Source organism: Pempheris klunzingeri, chromosome 17 (assembly GCF_042242105.1).
Source record: "Pempheris klunzingeri isolate RE-2024b chromosome 17, fPemKlu1.hap1, whole genome shotgun sequence".
NCBI lineage: Eukaryota > Metazoa > Chordata > Actinopteri > Acropomatiformes > Pempheridae > Pempheris > Pempheris klunzingeri.
Genome location: NC_092028.1, coordinates 18,261,762 through 18,277,683, shown reverse-complemented (window position 1 = coordinate 18,277,683; position 15,922 = coordinate 18,261,762). Strand labels below are relative to the sequence as shown.

General features: G+C 43.6%; 1 protein-coding gene across 1 annotated transcript in view; it reads left to right on the top strand.

The window, feature by feature from the left end:
- The first annotated feature begins 8,668 nt into the window (after window positions 1-8,668).
- LOC139217263 (BAH and coiled-coil domain-containing protein 1) overlaps window positions 8,669-15,922 on the top strand; it is a 58,579-nt gene continuing 51,325 nt past the window's right edge. The window contains exon 1 of the mRNA XM_070848583.1: window positions 8,669-8,840. Coding sequence (XP_070704684.1) covers window positions 8,669-8,840 — 172 coding nt within the window. The remainder of the gene's footprint in view (window positions 8,841-15,922) is intronic.

The window sequence follows — 15,922 nt, the reverse complement described above, 5'->3', positions numbered from 1 at the left end:
GCCATCTTGGTCACATGACCATAGGGGCATCATGCAACCCCAACCCCACCCCCCCCCCTCCCCCTGTGTCCCCCAGCACCCCTCGCTGCAGATGTTGGGTAACAACATGTTTGATAAATGTAATAAAGGAAGCACAATGTTGCTCTTGTGTGTTGCTAAGCCTTCAACAGCTGTGTTAGACATCCACGATCACAAGACTTGGTCAAGGAACATAATGACGAATGTGTGATACAGTCTGAGGCGATGATCAATTGGAACTATTTGAATGGAGAGTTAGCTAGGGCTATTAATTCATCTATTATTTATATCATATCATAAGTGCAGGGGCATTTGAACGCCATATCAAAGAAGCGCTGATGTATGCATCCTTTCTCAGACACTCCTAATGGGTTAATTGGCACATTAAGACAGTTTGTTGGTCTTATCTGTGGGAGCTGGTCAATCAGTAGAATCCCTTAGTTGCATTAATGATGTTTTCTGGCACACGCATGAGCGTAAAACCACACAGAGTTCACTTCTGAAAACTTTTTGGCCATCGCTAATATCAGGGAGCTGCACTAGCTGTATCCAGCTGCCGATGAACTTTGCGAATGTCGTCATCTCCACTGTGGGTCTGCAGTCGGGAACACTTCTGTCCTCCTGTAATCCCCAGTGAGGCAGTGAGAGGGTTAATGTGTGATGTCAGGTACACTGGGTGGGTGAACTAACAGATAGAGAAGGACAAAGGGACCAGGAGATGTAACAGGATTGTATGCTAATGCAAATGATATCTCCCATTTATACAGACCCATGTCCTGCATGCTTCAATTTAAAAAAAAAAAATGTAAATGTAATATTTTGAATTGGAACATTTTTTTATTTCATTTTACTATCTTTAAGATGTCAGTATATACATTTATTCTCCTTCTGGTGCTTGATTATACTGTGGCCTTCTCTCATTGTCTATATCCGCTGTCTGATGGGCGCTGGAGCTTCCAATGATCTTTTGTTTTTTAGTCAGAGGAAGTATTGTCTGAATTAAGGGGACCGGGTTTAAAACAAGACTATCTTTGTCCTGTTGCTCAAACTGAAATGTGCTTGAGCTGACCTTTCGGGAGTGTTACATCTCTAATGGTGAGAATCATCTAAAAATAAAATGGACAGTTTTTACTGGTGAGGTAAGATCAGGGCTTCTCTCCTTGAAATGAAGACAGATCCATGTAACAGCGCCAGTCTTCAGTAGGCTTCTGGTTATGCCATATGCCACTACAATTCAAGCAGTTCTTACATAGCACCCCCCACCACACACACACACACACACACACACACACACACACACACACACACACACACACACACACACACACACACACACACAGGCACACACACACACCTCCATCTCAATTATACCAATCCACCCATGATAAACACACCATATATTTAACGTTACATTCACCACTGGTGATTTTGCTTCCTAAATGTTATGTTTGTCATTTATGCATACAGCTACATCCATCCATGTGTGATTCATCCCGGCTTTTATTAATATATCGACTGACATTCAATCAGATCATAGGTGCACGCACGAATGCTCACACATAGGCCACACACACACACACACACACACACACACTCAGACAAAACACACACAAACACACAGGTCAAAGGCTGTTGGTTGTCAGCTGCGGTTTCATGATTTAACTTGACCAAACTAAAAGGAAAAAAAAAAAACCGCATTCACTCATTTTGAACGGTTATCAATTTTTAGAGTGAGATGTTCAGCTTTTAAGAGGCTAAATCATTTTTAAACTATTCATACAAGTTTAATCGGGACGTAATATAACGCGTTTTTGTTTCAAAAGCCATAAAACAACCAAGAGCCTAATATTTTCAGAAGTTGAATCCTATATCTGTCAGATGTTCCAGGTGATCGGCCACGCTTATGGTGCTCTTGGGTATTTTATGTGTGGAAATAAAAGCATATAGACAACGAGTTTGTCTATCCTTAATGTCCAAAGGCCTTTTCCCCGCCTGGAGATGTGGGTGGGAGGCGCAGACTGTCAATCATCGCCGCTTCATTGATCAAGGACAATCCTCGTCGTATAACTGGTACTTTTTCTTAAGAAATCACTCACTCCGCATTAATTAGGCTATCACTCTGCCTCTCGTGTGTGTGTGTGTGTGTGTGTGTGTGTGTGTGTGTGTGTGTGTGCGTGCGCGTGCATGTTTTACTGTGCAACTAACCACCTTTGACTATTTCACGTCGCAGGCGAGAGGAGCCCACGACGAGATGAAAATTCCTGCAGCCTCTGCGAAAAAACACAAGTTAGTATTCAGGCAGAGCAGCCGACCTTTGGTAACATCTCACAGAGGCCAGTGCTCAGTGAGACCAGGGTCCGCCTGCTAAATGACATTATGGCCACACTGAGGGGACACACACTGGAGGAAAACCCAGTCAAATCAGCTCGACACACATCCTTGCAAGTGCAGATGATTGCAGATTTTTTTTTTTGTTAAATTTATTCTTATGAACGTAGATCTAAGTTATGTGAATCCACTGTGAGGTGATTTTATGACACCGAGCCAGTTTGAGGTTTAATCTGCCCAAAAATAAATAAACAAAAATGAATAAATGAAGAATAATTTGCATTTTTGTCAGACCCTAAAGTGCTTTAAGAAAATAAAATATTCTTCTGTGGGTCAGAGGTCACTCACACACACACACACACACACACAAATATCTGGCAATAATTTAACATAAATCTCTTTTTTTTTTGTCATAAATATTAATAGCCTCTTTGTACATTTTATTCGCCTGTGATCTGACAGTTAAATGAAACATTTACTCAAGAGTAAAAAAAAAAAAAAGAATGAAAATGCACAGCTGAATTCACATTCATGTGGAGAAATAACCAACTTAAGAGGAAACTGAAGACAATTCTTATTTTTATTATTCTTAAGGAAACATTTCTAAAAGATGTTTTGTAGTGGCAGCTATTAATTCGCCCCAAATCAAGAGGCCTCACACGTGTATTCTTTCAGGAAAACAGTGAAGTGAAGAAAAGGCTGCACGGTGCAAACCTGCAGGACTTTTTGGTAAAATAAAAAAAATAAAATAAATAAAAAATAAAACAGAGGTATTTTGGCTGCAGCACGTTTCTGACGGGCTCTACATTGTCTCCAATGATCCCTCCGACATCTCGTCTGGCTCCGAGCGAGCTTTCACACCGACTAAAGCCAGACCACAACTAATACAAACAGCATGCGACGCTATCATGCGATTAACTCCGCGTCAAATTTTACATCAAACAAATCACACTGCTTTATTTTCCGTTTCTTTTTTACGCACTAACCCCGCTACGACCAACCTCATGCAGCCACAGTTAAAAACGGTGACGGACTCCATGCAGATTGTCTCCATTAAAAATCGGACTTCGGCAGGACGATCCACCTTTGAGGCGCTTTTTCCTCCTCCTCCTCCTCCTCCTCACTCTCTCTCTCTCTCCTTCCACCCTCACGTGCAGCCTGCGAGCAGAATTATTTCGCTTGTTTTCGTAACTTTTCGTAATGATCATGCGTCGCTGCTCCGCATTTCCCCGAAAACTAACCTCGATTATTTTAAATATCCAACGTATAATTTCCCCCCTCTGTGCAGTATTCCCTTTGATTCACGCTTGACTCATATGGCTCCAGGGCCAATAGGGGTCCGCCTTTAGGGCGCCTGGAAACCGGCTCTTCTTATCCCCTTTCATCATCTAACCCGGGAAGCCTTGAAACCGCAGGGCCAGTTATTGCCTTTTTTTTTCAGACACCCCAATGCGGACTGGCCAACAGCCAATCAGAGCCTTGTTTACATTCTGTGACTGACAATGCTCTGGCGCCGTGCCAGCCAATCAGAAGCCTCCATGCGAGAAGAGGGAGGGTGGAGGAGGACGAGGAGGGGGAGGAGGAGAAGGGAGAGGAGAGGAGAGGATGGAGGAGGAGGAGGAGGAGGGGGGGGGGGGGGGGGGGGTTCATTTGTAAACATTTAGCATAATGTAATAACCAAAGTCCATAGTAATAACATGAGGGAGATATTGGAGTCACTGTCTTGTCTGCGTGATTCAGAGTGGAGTTTTGAGAAATTGGCTCTGAAAGCATTTGTCAAAAATCCTCTAGTGTTTCTAAAGAAGAAAAAAAAAAAAAAAACCCAACATAAATAGACACAAGAACAGCGAGTGTTTGATGGTAATAAATGCTCTCAAAATCTTCAGTGGCACCTTAAAAACACATATTAATCTGGAACAGATCTTTAATGTAGGGAAACTTCAAAAGTGGTGTTATTTTTTTTTAACATTGCGGAATAAATCTATACTTTCTTGTGTAGGCCTGTCATTTTATAGCGGTCTATATTTTAGTGTTAGTCTATATGTGACAGTCACTTAAGCAGAGATGTAACCATTGATTGATGATTGATTTGATTCAGATATACCTAAACAAAAAGAAAGTTAAGTTAGGATCTTCTTGAAAGCAAACACACATGGAGCCAGACCTCTAAAAAAATAATTTTAATCTGTTCATCTTTACATTATTTACATTGTTACCACCTCTGCTTATATTTATAACCAACACCTTTTTTTTTTTTTTATCTACAGTGCATCTTCACATGCGTCCAGGTTTAAAGCTCTTCTTAAATGTCATGTATTTGGAGCATTAGACCAGTAATGTAAACCCAGTTTGGATTTCTTTACAGCGTGCATAAACCGAATGCATTTCTGACCATAATTGTTGCCTGTAGCTGCAGTGTTCACCCTGTTGTGACCACTGGCTGCTGTGTTATCTACTGTGCACTTTAAGCTTGCGCCCGGGCTGCACTGAGCTCCATTGTGAGTGATTTAAAACAACCCCGTGCTTTAAATCTGGCGCTCTCCGCTCTGTTTAGCGTTGCCAGTCACCTCACCATTGGCCCGTGCTGCCGGCCAATCGGAGCCTTCCGTACCTCCGAGCGGGCGGCACGAGCTCATCAGCATGCAGGTATCCGACCAATGGGAGGGCGTGTTTACCCTGCCCCGAGACGCGAGGTACGCAGTTGCACCGGGAGAGAAACCGCTGCTCGGAGATCCGAGCCCCGATCCAGCCAGGCCGGAAGCCCCAGTGCCACTGCTTCCATAGACTGAACCAGCAGGCTACTGCACAGCCTCAGATGGAAATACTGTAGGATTTCACTCTAGCCACATGCTTTATTTCAGATTTTGATTTTAAATGGGCGTCGCACTTGGCCTTGCTCCTTCCCTCCCTGTGTTTTGTGATTTTATAATTTATTGTTATGCAAGGATTTAACATACCAGTAAGTAGTAATTTTATATACTTGATTTTTATTTTATTGAATAAAATATTTTAAGGCCTTTTTTTTTTTTCCCTCAGCGTAAATTGATGGAGGCTGTGTTTAGTCCATGATGCTGTATGTGACATGCTGTTCATTATACACGCTGCTATAATTTCCAAAATAACAACCACAGTATGTATCAGCTCTATCCTACGTGGAATAAGTCGACGATTTAATGCACTAACATGACCAAAATAAATGATCTTAAATTATTCTTATTATCGTTATTATTAATATTATTGGTGGCCTAATATTTTCAGTATTAATATTATTTATAATAGTACAAATAGATAAATTACACTTCGACGTCAGGAGCGTTTTTATAATTAGATTTTTAAAAATGTATTTACTGCACAACGACTTATTTGCTGATGTTTTGTTTTTAATTATCCTACATTTTTAGAGTCGTTCCAGGCTACGTGTTATTTTTGCAACTTGCCAAGATTTAGGGGGGCTTGGATAAATTGTTTAAGTGTGTTTTTATTTTGTGTTGGCGTGTCGCCGGGGTGTAGACCACGGTTGTAGTCCGGTTCCAATAAACTCCCAGCGGATCGCTTGCACTGAGAGGACGGGAGACGCCTTCCTGCTCTCCCCGGCCGAGGCGCACTCCCTGCCGGCCAGCTCAGTCGCGGAGGGCCGCCTGCCTCGCAGCGCGACCCGAGCCGCGGAGCATGATTTGATTTATCATCCGCGTTTCTGCTCTCGATTGAATCCTGCAAGCGAAATTGACAGCTGCTTAATCAATTGCATTAGGGGCGTCGATTATTTGAACGGTTTAAAAAAAAAAATTACAGCGTGCGTTTGGTGAGAGGGGACGCGCACATTTAAGGCTGGAAATGAAAGAAAACCCGAGCGAGTGTTTACACCGCTGCAATCAAATGCACATTTGGAACATTTACACGGCAGCAAATCCCGTAAATGTTGATGTTTCTTGCAACTCTGGGGTTGTTAGTGGACATATAGAGTGGGCTGAACGCAACAGCATGGCGAGGGGGAAGGTAATGGCTGACTGCAAAGCACTTTCTCAGTATGGAGACAAAGGCAGTCCTCCAGACGGGCGGCCATTCACCTTGGATCTCCACACAGTCCACAAACCGGGGATCATGTGTGCAATAGCAAGGCTTCTCGGACGTTTTCCGCGCTAAGGGCCCGCATGCATGCCCACACATTAGCACAGGGAGCCTCAGCTGACAGGGTTTTGTCCCAGGGTGCTCCGTATGGATGGATTTTATTGTTGTTGATGTAGCACTGAATTGCAGGCTAGGCTGTGACTGGCTACATGGGGAGATAATAGTGCTGAGAGTGAAATGGCACATATGATTAGAATATGCCTGCGCAGTCTTATGCATTGTAGAAAGTTCTCTCGTTTTTTTTTTTGGTTTTTTTTTTAGTAATTTAATTTATAGTAAAATGGAGCTTTCATGTTGCTTTGGACCCCCTGCAGCCCCTTTGAGCGACCCCCTTTTAGAGAGCCCAAATGAGATTCCGTAGCTTAATGTAAAAAGCAGACATATAACCTGCTGTATTAACAAAATTCCGTCATATATTTTCTGTATTTACTCACTTATTTGCAGCTGTAACATTAAGCTGGCTCCTGTTTCCCTGCGTTATTTCTCCTCACCCACAGCCACCACTGAGGCACCAAAATCGGATGTCACGTTCAGATGGCTGCTGTAAAGACAAAAAAACGTTGTTTTTTTTTTACAGTAAAATTCCGATTTATTTCAATTTGTGCGAAAGAGTTTTCTCCCTCCCCATCACGGCCATATAATGCTATTTTTGTGGCATGGCAGAGGATGTAGCCTATAATGTATTTACTACTCTATTTGATTACCTGACCTGAAATAGGTCAAGGCAGATGAAGACAGTGAGAGTGCAGTTATTCACGTGCACACACACACACTCACTCACACACGGGTGCGCGCGCACGTGCAAGTGTGCACACACACACACACACACACACACACACACACACACACACACAGAAGAGAGAGAGAGAGAGAGAGAGGGAGACTTTCAGGAGCTGATGCATCTGTGTTATTGAGGAGCATTTTTTAATGATATTCCCTTTTTAAATATCGGGCCTCTCCCTCCATGATTTGTTTCGAAACTTTCCAAACTGACAGCGCAGGTTCTTGCGCCTGAAGGTCCGCAAATTGCTCGATGCACGGTGCAATTCTCTCAGCTGCCAGTTTTATGATCAACTAGGTTACTTTGTAGTCTGCAGATGGTGCAAAATGCCATACATTTGGTATTTACGCCAGCTCGTGCGCAAGATCACTGTAGTGCAAAATGTGGGGTGGAAAAAAAAAAAAAAAAAAAACAGTGCGAGGTGTAACGAGAGCTGAATGGAGGAGACACAGGCAGAAAAAGCGCCTGGATCAACCCGAGACAATGGGACGAGCAGGAGAAGGCAGGCAGCGTTGTTCACCTTGAGATGTAGACTGAGCAGGCTTCCATCATTTTAACCCACCCAGACGGGACAACACACTCCCTCCTCCAGCAGAAGCTCCCTAGATTGTTGCAGCAATCATGATTTCATGAAATAGGCCTCTATATATATTTATTGTTATTATCTTAATATGCTTACCACCTTTTTTGGGGGGGGGGGGGAGATGGGGGGTGGGGGGAGAGAGAGACTGGCAGCTGGCAACTGCTGACGTGGTAGTTGAATTAATTGTTTGCATTAAAAAAAAAAAAGATTTGAACAGTATTTTTTTTTTTTTTTGAATAGAAAAAGGAATATAGGAACCTCACATGTATTCAGCTGCTCGCTCTGCTCGTGTCTGTGGAATATGAAGTGCTCTTCTCCATATGATGCATATTAGAGCCATATAGCAGGCTGATCAATAGAGCTGAATGGGAGGCCGGCTCAGTGGGCTACCGGACGCCTCGCTGGCCGCTTCTGTCCGCCGTGACACGTTGGCGGCGACTTATTTAGTGCCATCAGTTTGAGGTCGAAAGGGGTGATTTCAGCTCTTTCTAAAATAAGCCTCGAAATGACAAGAAGTGTAGGATGTTGGAGCAAAATCCAGTGGAGCGGTACTAATGATTTGTTTTCTCTTATATTCTTCTAGGACCACACTGCACTGTCAGTGTTTTTGCATCGTGTAATTCTCACTCGTTTGTCTTGATAATGAAAAGTGCTCTGATTTTCTACTCTCTCTGCAGAAAAGATGATCGGGGGCTACGTTTTTGGCTGGGGAAGCCCGCGATCGACTGAATGCAACACATAGATCTGAAGGAAAGGATTATTATATGGGTTGCATTTGATTTTCCTGACCTGCCCCTATCCGGATTTCGGATTACTCAACATTCTTCGGAATGGAAGGACGGGATTTCGCTGCTCCGGCGCACCTCCTATCAGAGCGGGGCGCCCTGGTGCACCGAGCCGCCTCTCGGATCGCTCCCTCGGGCCACAGCTCCGTGCAGCACGCCGGTCACTTCCCGACGGGAAAATATTACCCCTCGCACATACCAATGGCTGCCCACTCAGGTTAGTCAAACGCGCACGGTGGTGGTGGTGTGGGGGGGGTTTGTCACTCAAGAATGTAGCTGCTGAAATGCTGTTTGTTCCCATAGCGGCAACATACATCCATCTGAGAGCTGGCTGTTGTTTCTAACGCTCTTCTCATAATGCTGCGCCATAAAGCCTGTCCATTTATCAGCGTGAATAATGGCTAAGGGCCTGCGTGTGTGCTGGAGTACAAAGCTGATTATTTTTGCACAAAAGAGAGGAGTAGTCGGGGCTTTCTGTTTTTTTTTATTTTTTATTTTTTATTTTATTATTATTTAAATAAATGGATGCTCAGGTGTGGCTGTTGACAGAGATTCACTGTTCAAATATCAGCCAATAAATCAGGTGAAATTTGATTTACACTCGACACACGATCAGGAATTTTGATGAAGCCGCATCAACATTTATAGCTTGAATATCTCAAAGGTAATAAAGGCATCTTAGTTAAGCAAATAGCCATTTGATAAGTTGGGTAAATGCCATGGTATTTAAAAATGGCATTTAAGATCTGTTGTAGTTTGCACGGAGGGAGTTGGACAGAGCACACTGGCGCTGGTTTCCCACTGGCTCTGGAGCTGAATCTCAAATGAGATTTTTGCCACTTCACGTTAAATTGATAAGTGTCACATCGGTGCAACCATTTAACCAAAACCCTGGGCCATGCACCGAGCCATGGGCAAGCAAGAGGGAGAAGCTGGATGAGCAGGTCTGCATGGTATACAGTGTATGGACGCTGCAGAGGGGGGAGGTGGGGTGGTGGTGGGGAGAGCAGAGCACTGCTAGAAAACCCTCCTTCTATATTTGGCTTCAAAGTGTTGGGGTGCAAATGTGTTCACAGTGCATGCAGAAGGTTTAACAAGTGACTTGGGTATCTTGTGTACCCAAATGTGCACATTTACAAACAGAAGTACACACATTTGTGTCTGCAAAGAACAGTGAGAATGTACAACTCAGTGTAAAGACTGCTGTGAGAATCATCTTTGACAGCTGATATATTTTTAAAATACAGGGGGTGGACACAAACGCAACACTTGTACAATCAAATGCAATCTAATACAATAACCCTCCAAAGGACAAAACCGTACAATGGTAACTTTACAATTACTCACAGTGTTGTGACTATATTTCCTGATGTATGGTAATTTTGTGCTGGTTTCTATAGCTTTTGTATTGGATTTGATTCAATATATAAAGATCTTCCTAATTTAATCCCCCTAAGACAAAAAAAAAGAGAAGAAAATCTATTTCTAACACAGCATCACAACGGACTGGATCACAATATAGTGCTGTTGCTTTTATTTTGTCCACCCATGTAAAACAAGAGATTTAAAGAAGTCTCTACAGTGGCGTATTGATTGCATCAAACAGCTGCACTTGAGAAACAATTTCCTTTGAAAATATGTTAATGTGGTTTCTAAAAACACGTCCATGATGCAGCAGCTGAAGAATCTTGGCTCACTGGAAAGCCCTTTTAAGTTATTTTATGTAACCTACATCTGCTAAAATCATGACATTTATTCTGTGGGCTCACTGTAGGTGGTTCAGTACAGTATCAAAGCAACCTCTACTCTGCTTCACATTTTATTTTTCTATTTGTTTGTTTATATTTTTAAAAATATCCAATTAGACTGTTGTACTGCAGGCAGCATTGTGGAAGGATAATCAGATATATTTTAAATTCATTGTGTTTATAAAGATTCCGAATTCATTTGCAAAATCACACTAAACATGAGGTATAATTAGTCATTCAGCAGAATTCATGGGCGCTGTTCACCATTCATCTCTCACCATTCATGTTTGCTTTTGGCAGTGCTCGCGCACACACACACACACACACACACACACACACACACACACACACACAGTGCTGCGTCCGTATGCTTTTTGTTTTTTTTTTCTTCTTCTTATGGATGTTTGTTTTGAGGGCATGAAGGCTAATGCTGGCCACAGGGTACAGGTGCTCCCCCAACCAGATTTGGTGTTTCTTTTGTAGTATTGTGCTGCACCAACATGAGGACCAACCCTCCAAATGTCATCACTGTTCAATGAGCAGCACAGGTGGTTTATTGTTCTCCCCAGGCTCGTCACTAACACATGGGTGTGACTGGAGAGAGGTCTAATATCCCCAAGATTTAGAAAATGACTTAATTCTTTGCGTCTCAGGTGTTTCATTGAATTAACATAGAGAATAGTTTCACATGGTACATTTAAATCCCCTCTACGTGATGTCACAATTATTTTGTTATTGAGCTCTGCTGATGTACAATCTTTGATTTATTATTTCAATAATATTTGAAAATGTCAGGCATGCTGTAATGCAAATAGGTGAATGAGGCAGGCAGCATAATTTGCAATTATTTACAGCGTGTATTTTTAAGATGGTAATTTATCAGGACAGCACACAATGGACAATTATAAACCCTGTGACAAGAAGAAGAAAAAAATAACTAATCGGGTTTTTTTTTACCTTCTTAAAAGAAATATTCATTTATTATGTCAAAATTTAATATAAGAAAATAGACTCTAAGTATACTTTTGCAGTTTTTTTTATTTTCATGTCATTTTATATCACACCATCCAGTTGTGTTTTTTTTTTTTTACCTTTTCCAGTCAGTTAACCCAAATGACTACAGGCCGGTCACACTATGTTAAATGCTCGTAGGTTGTCTGACCAAACTGGTCCCAGACTGTTGTTTGTCTCGACAGGGCAGGTCATTAGTGTCCCCTCAAGTGTCCCGTATGCTAGCAACATTAGCACAACTGAGAATGTTGTTTGCCGAGTGTGTTGGATCCCTTCGGTTTCTCTGCACTTTACCCCTGGGGACTAACTTGCACACTGGTTCACATGAATACTTTACAAAGAGCATGAATATTTCAGGGTTGATGTAAAAATGCATTCAGAGGCAGGTTTCTGATGTGGCTCCTTGAAAGGGCTCCTCTGACTTTGCAGAGGTATTTATTGTGAGCTTCACCCTCGCCTGCTGAAAAGAGTGATGGCGTTTGCAACACCCTCCCGTGGCATCGTTCTTTGCCGGGTGACAGAGTTTCAACAGATTTTGGGAAGATATTTCCTTTCTTTCTTTTTGAGTTTCGTTGCAATTAGGCAACAACAGACGCAGACGCACACTCCTACCTTCTTGCCCACTGAACCGTGCTAACTTAGAACTGGTAGAGATTCTGTCAGTGTGCATTTGCCTCTGTCCATCTTCACCTACAAGCCAGTCAATTGTAATGCATGTCAGGTGGTCGATTTATAGTTTGCACTTGCACTTTGTTCTGAGAATGTGACATTGGAGCGGTTTCTGTCCCCGCGTGCTTGCTGATACAGTGAGACACAGACCTGTAAACTCATCTAATGCGGTTTAATTCAGCCGGTTCGTTTACAAGGACTTTGAAATAGTAATTTTATCTTCTGCTGGCTCCGGCGCGGAGTTGGAGACTGTCTTCACTTGGCCGTGAGGCTGGGATTCAGATGTTGGATAGTGTCAAAGGAGGAGACACAGTGGAGCTGTCTTTACTGCCGGCATTTATGGCTGTGGGGCTCATCTTTCAGCCATATTGTTCTGATCAGTGTGCTCAGGCTGAGGTGTGGCTGTGTGAAAGCAGCAGGGGTTCAGAGGCGGTCCATGGCTGAGCTCTGCTCTAAACACCCCATGTAATCAAAGGTCATATTTGTGTCATCTCGCTCGCTCTGCCTCCCCTTCCTTTACATCTCCCTTGTCTCCCTTTCCATAAGCTGTCCTCTCTCTCCTCCCCTCCGTTCCTCAGTCTCCCTTCTTTCCAGCAGGAAGGCCCTTGTGTCTGGGAAGCTGTGGTCTTCCTGCCACTTCTGTTTTAGCCACCCTCCCCTGCCCTGGGCCATTGTTGCAGACCCCAGCTTTGTGTGTGTTTTACGGCTGCTGTTAAAGATAAAAAACAGGCCCTTCCACCCCCTTTATTGTTTTCTGGTAGGATGTCCCTGTCATTCCCTTGGTTTTTATGTCCTAGCTGGATATCCGAGCAGCTTCCCCCTTCAAAGGTTAGCTATGCTGTCTGCCTTCTCCCATTTTTTTTTCCAAAGGGGAATAAATAACTTTACTGAGACTTTTATTGAACGTCTCATTGCTGGAATATCCCATGGGTCTGTGGTTGTTAGGAAAGACGCTTCAAAGACAAACACAGGTGTTTGGTGAAGTTAGCAAAGGGCTGGTTACAACCAGGGTCTTTAAAAGAATAAACCTCAGTGAATGGGTGACGGCTGTATGTGGGAAGGGAGGCTTCTTCTTCTTGGCCTTGCAGCTCTTGTGTTGTGAGCACTCACAGTTTTGTGCCCTGCTTCGCTTTGGCTTTACCTACCCCCCCATCCTTGTTGACCCCAGACAAGAGCGGGAGCTGGAGTGTGTTTCGTGCTCAGCGTAATTATTTAGCAGCACAGCACCCAGCTCAACTGAAAGTCTGTGCTTTTCCTTTTCTCTCTAAATCTAACAATTTTGAGGATTTGGAGAGAGAAATCCAAGAGATAGGCCTTACCCGAGTGTGAAGAAAACTGATAGCTTGAATAACCCTTAAATATTACATTAAAAGGCGACTTGTATCCAGGAGCCACTGTGGTGGAAATACAGTGACAGAATGTGGGTCTTAGGCCAAGTTCCATTTGGCTCTGGCCTTCTGCACCACCTCTCTCTTTTGCTCCAGCTCTGCAACAAAGAGTGAGAACCTTCGCTGTTGTCGGGCTCGTTTGTGGATTGTTGTGAGATGACACGCTTCAGACGCGATGTCACAGGAGTTCCCCTGAATAGTAGAGGTGTCGCTTGGCATCCTACACCTGGCTGAAATAGCACCTTGCTCGGTTCTGCCGCCATCTGTCACCTTCCCCTGACACTCCCATTGGAAACCCAAGTGGCTTGCAAAGGCGGTCAACCGTCTTTGAAAGGATCGCTCCTCAGCATATTCGACGTTTGGCCATAAGGGTTGCATGCGCTCGCCGTGTTTCGAGCACATTCAAGCATCCATGTCATTAAAACTCTAGACTTTCATTTTGTGTCACTGTTGTATCATCACACCATGTGTCCAATAACCAGTCATCAAAAAGTAAGTAAGAGCATCTGGAATTCATTGCACTCAGGCATCTTAAGTGACAGATTTGATGTCGGATAAATGATTTAATCAGTTCCTTTTCTTTGCTCATCAGCAAAACTGTCCACAGAAAGTGAAGGCTTATACTGATAGGGAAAAAAGGAAAAAAAAAAAAACAGGTCTGGCTTTGCAAGAGGAATTCGGCCAGTGAGTTGCCATGCTGCCGCAGAGACGGGCTCTTCAAACAGACCGCCACCCACACTACACCGTGTGGCATGGTGCCACAGAGCCCTCGCCTCGAGCATGGGGCGTGTACACAGGACAAACACAAAGGAGACCCACGGGTGAGAGTGGCGGGCAGGGTAATACCTTCCTGTATCGGATTTCAGGGCATTGGATTTCAAAACCTTCCCATCTATTTTTACACCCAACACGAGGAAGTGAGAAGTTGCATTAAAAATCCAACGAGGCTATGAAAGTCTTTTGTTCACTTCCCATGACGAGCACACACACACACACACACACACACACACACACACACACACACACACACACACACACACACACACACACACACACAAATCTAGAAAAAAAAAAATAGCTGTACTGAAAATATTTTGTTGCTAGATTGAATAGACTGATACATCTGCACACAGACAACCACTGCTGTTGTGTTGTTGTGTGATTTGGATCTCGCTCTGTTTTGCTCTTTTTTTTTTTTTTCCTTCCTCCCTCCCTCCCCCCTCTTTGTGTCCCCCCCTTCCCTCCCAGTATCAGGCTGCTTCTCATCAGGCAGCCCCAGGCCCACCTCAGCGCATGGCCGTATTGCATGTGACAGCTGTTAGACATTATTAACGGCTCAAGCAGAAAATCCAGATTACTTGTTTTTTAATTTAAATTTTATTATCGTAATTGTTCAGTATACAGAACAAAAAAAGGGCAGTTGCCCCATTGTTGTTGGCAGAGTTATGGTCAGTGACAATACTGTATGCACATGAGTGTGTGAGTGTGTGAGCGTGTGTGGTTATGTTTGGGTGGGTGGGTGGGCTTCCATGCATGTGTGACTGTGTGTGTGTGTGTGTGTGTGTGTTGGCCTGTGTTCTCCAGACACCCCCCACTAGAGCCGAGGCACCCTGTGGTTGGCTGTGAGGCCGAGACAGGTGCATTGTTAACCCTCTAACGTCTGAGTCTGTCCCCGCTGGATCTGCCGCTAGCTCTCCTGCCAGGATTTCATGCTCGTGGTGCAGCTTGTGCAGCAGTCCCACTTTGTGCTGCATTCTGATGGTGTCCTCTCACTCTGCACATAAGAGCAGTTGGACACCAGTGTGGTGTGCAGACTGCCTGTCCACGTCTGCAGTAGTCTGCAAAGAACAGCTGAAGTTTCTGTTGTAGTATTAGTATTAGTGGATAATGTACAGCATTCATTTTGAGAGGGAAATATACAACTCAGCAGTGGCTCCCTTTCTGTTCCTACTTTTATATGTTTATTTTATATTTTCTCTATTTTTCAGAGTAGATATTTTCCTATTTCAAATAGCAGACTACCATCCATTAACGGAGATGGTACGTGGTGGACTGAGAGCTGATAAACTCAAATAATGGGCCACGATTCGGTGACTGTCAGTGGAACAGCGGGCGGTGGTGACACAGTACCAAACAATGAGGTGCGCTGCTAAATATATGCAGAGATTTGCCATTAAATATACATGCAGTATGCCTCTCAAGGATGTGTCAGCCCTTTTGTGAGAAAACAAAGATTAGCATCAGGAATTCCATTTTAATAAGTCTCTTGGGACCATCCAACCAGCTGCCTAGTCCTCAATCCAGAGGGGACTTGTTGCTCTCTCTCTCTTTCTTATTTTTCTTCCTCTCTCTGTCGTGCATGGATTTCCTGTGCTCCTTCTGACATTGATTAGAATGAAAATCCTGCTCCCTCCCTCCCTCTCTCCCTTTTTTTTTTGTCAAATCACTTGTTTTACACCACAAATTCTCTCATGTCTACATGT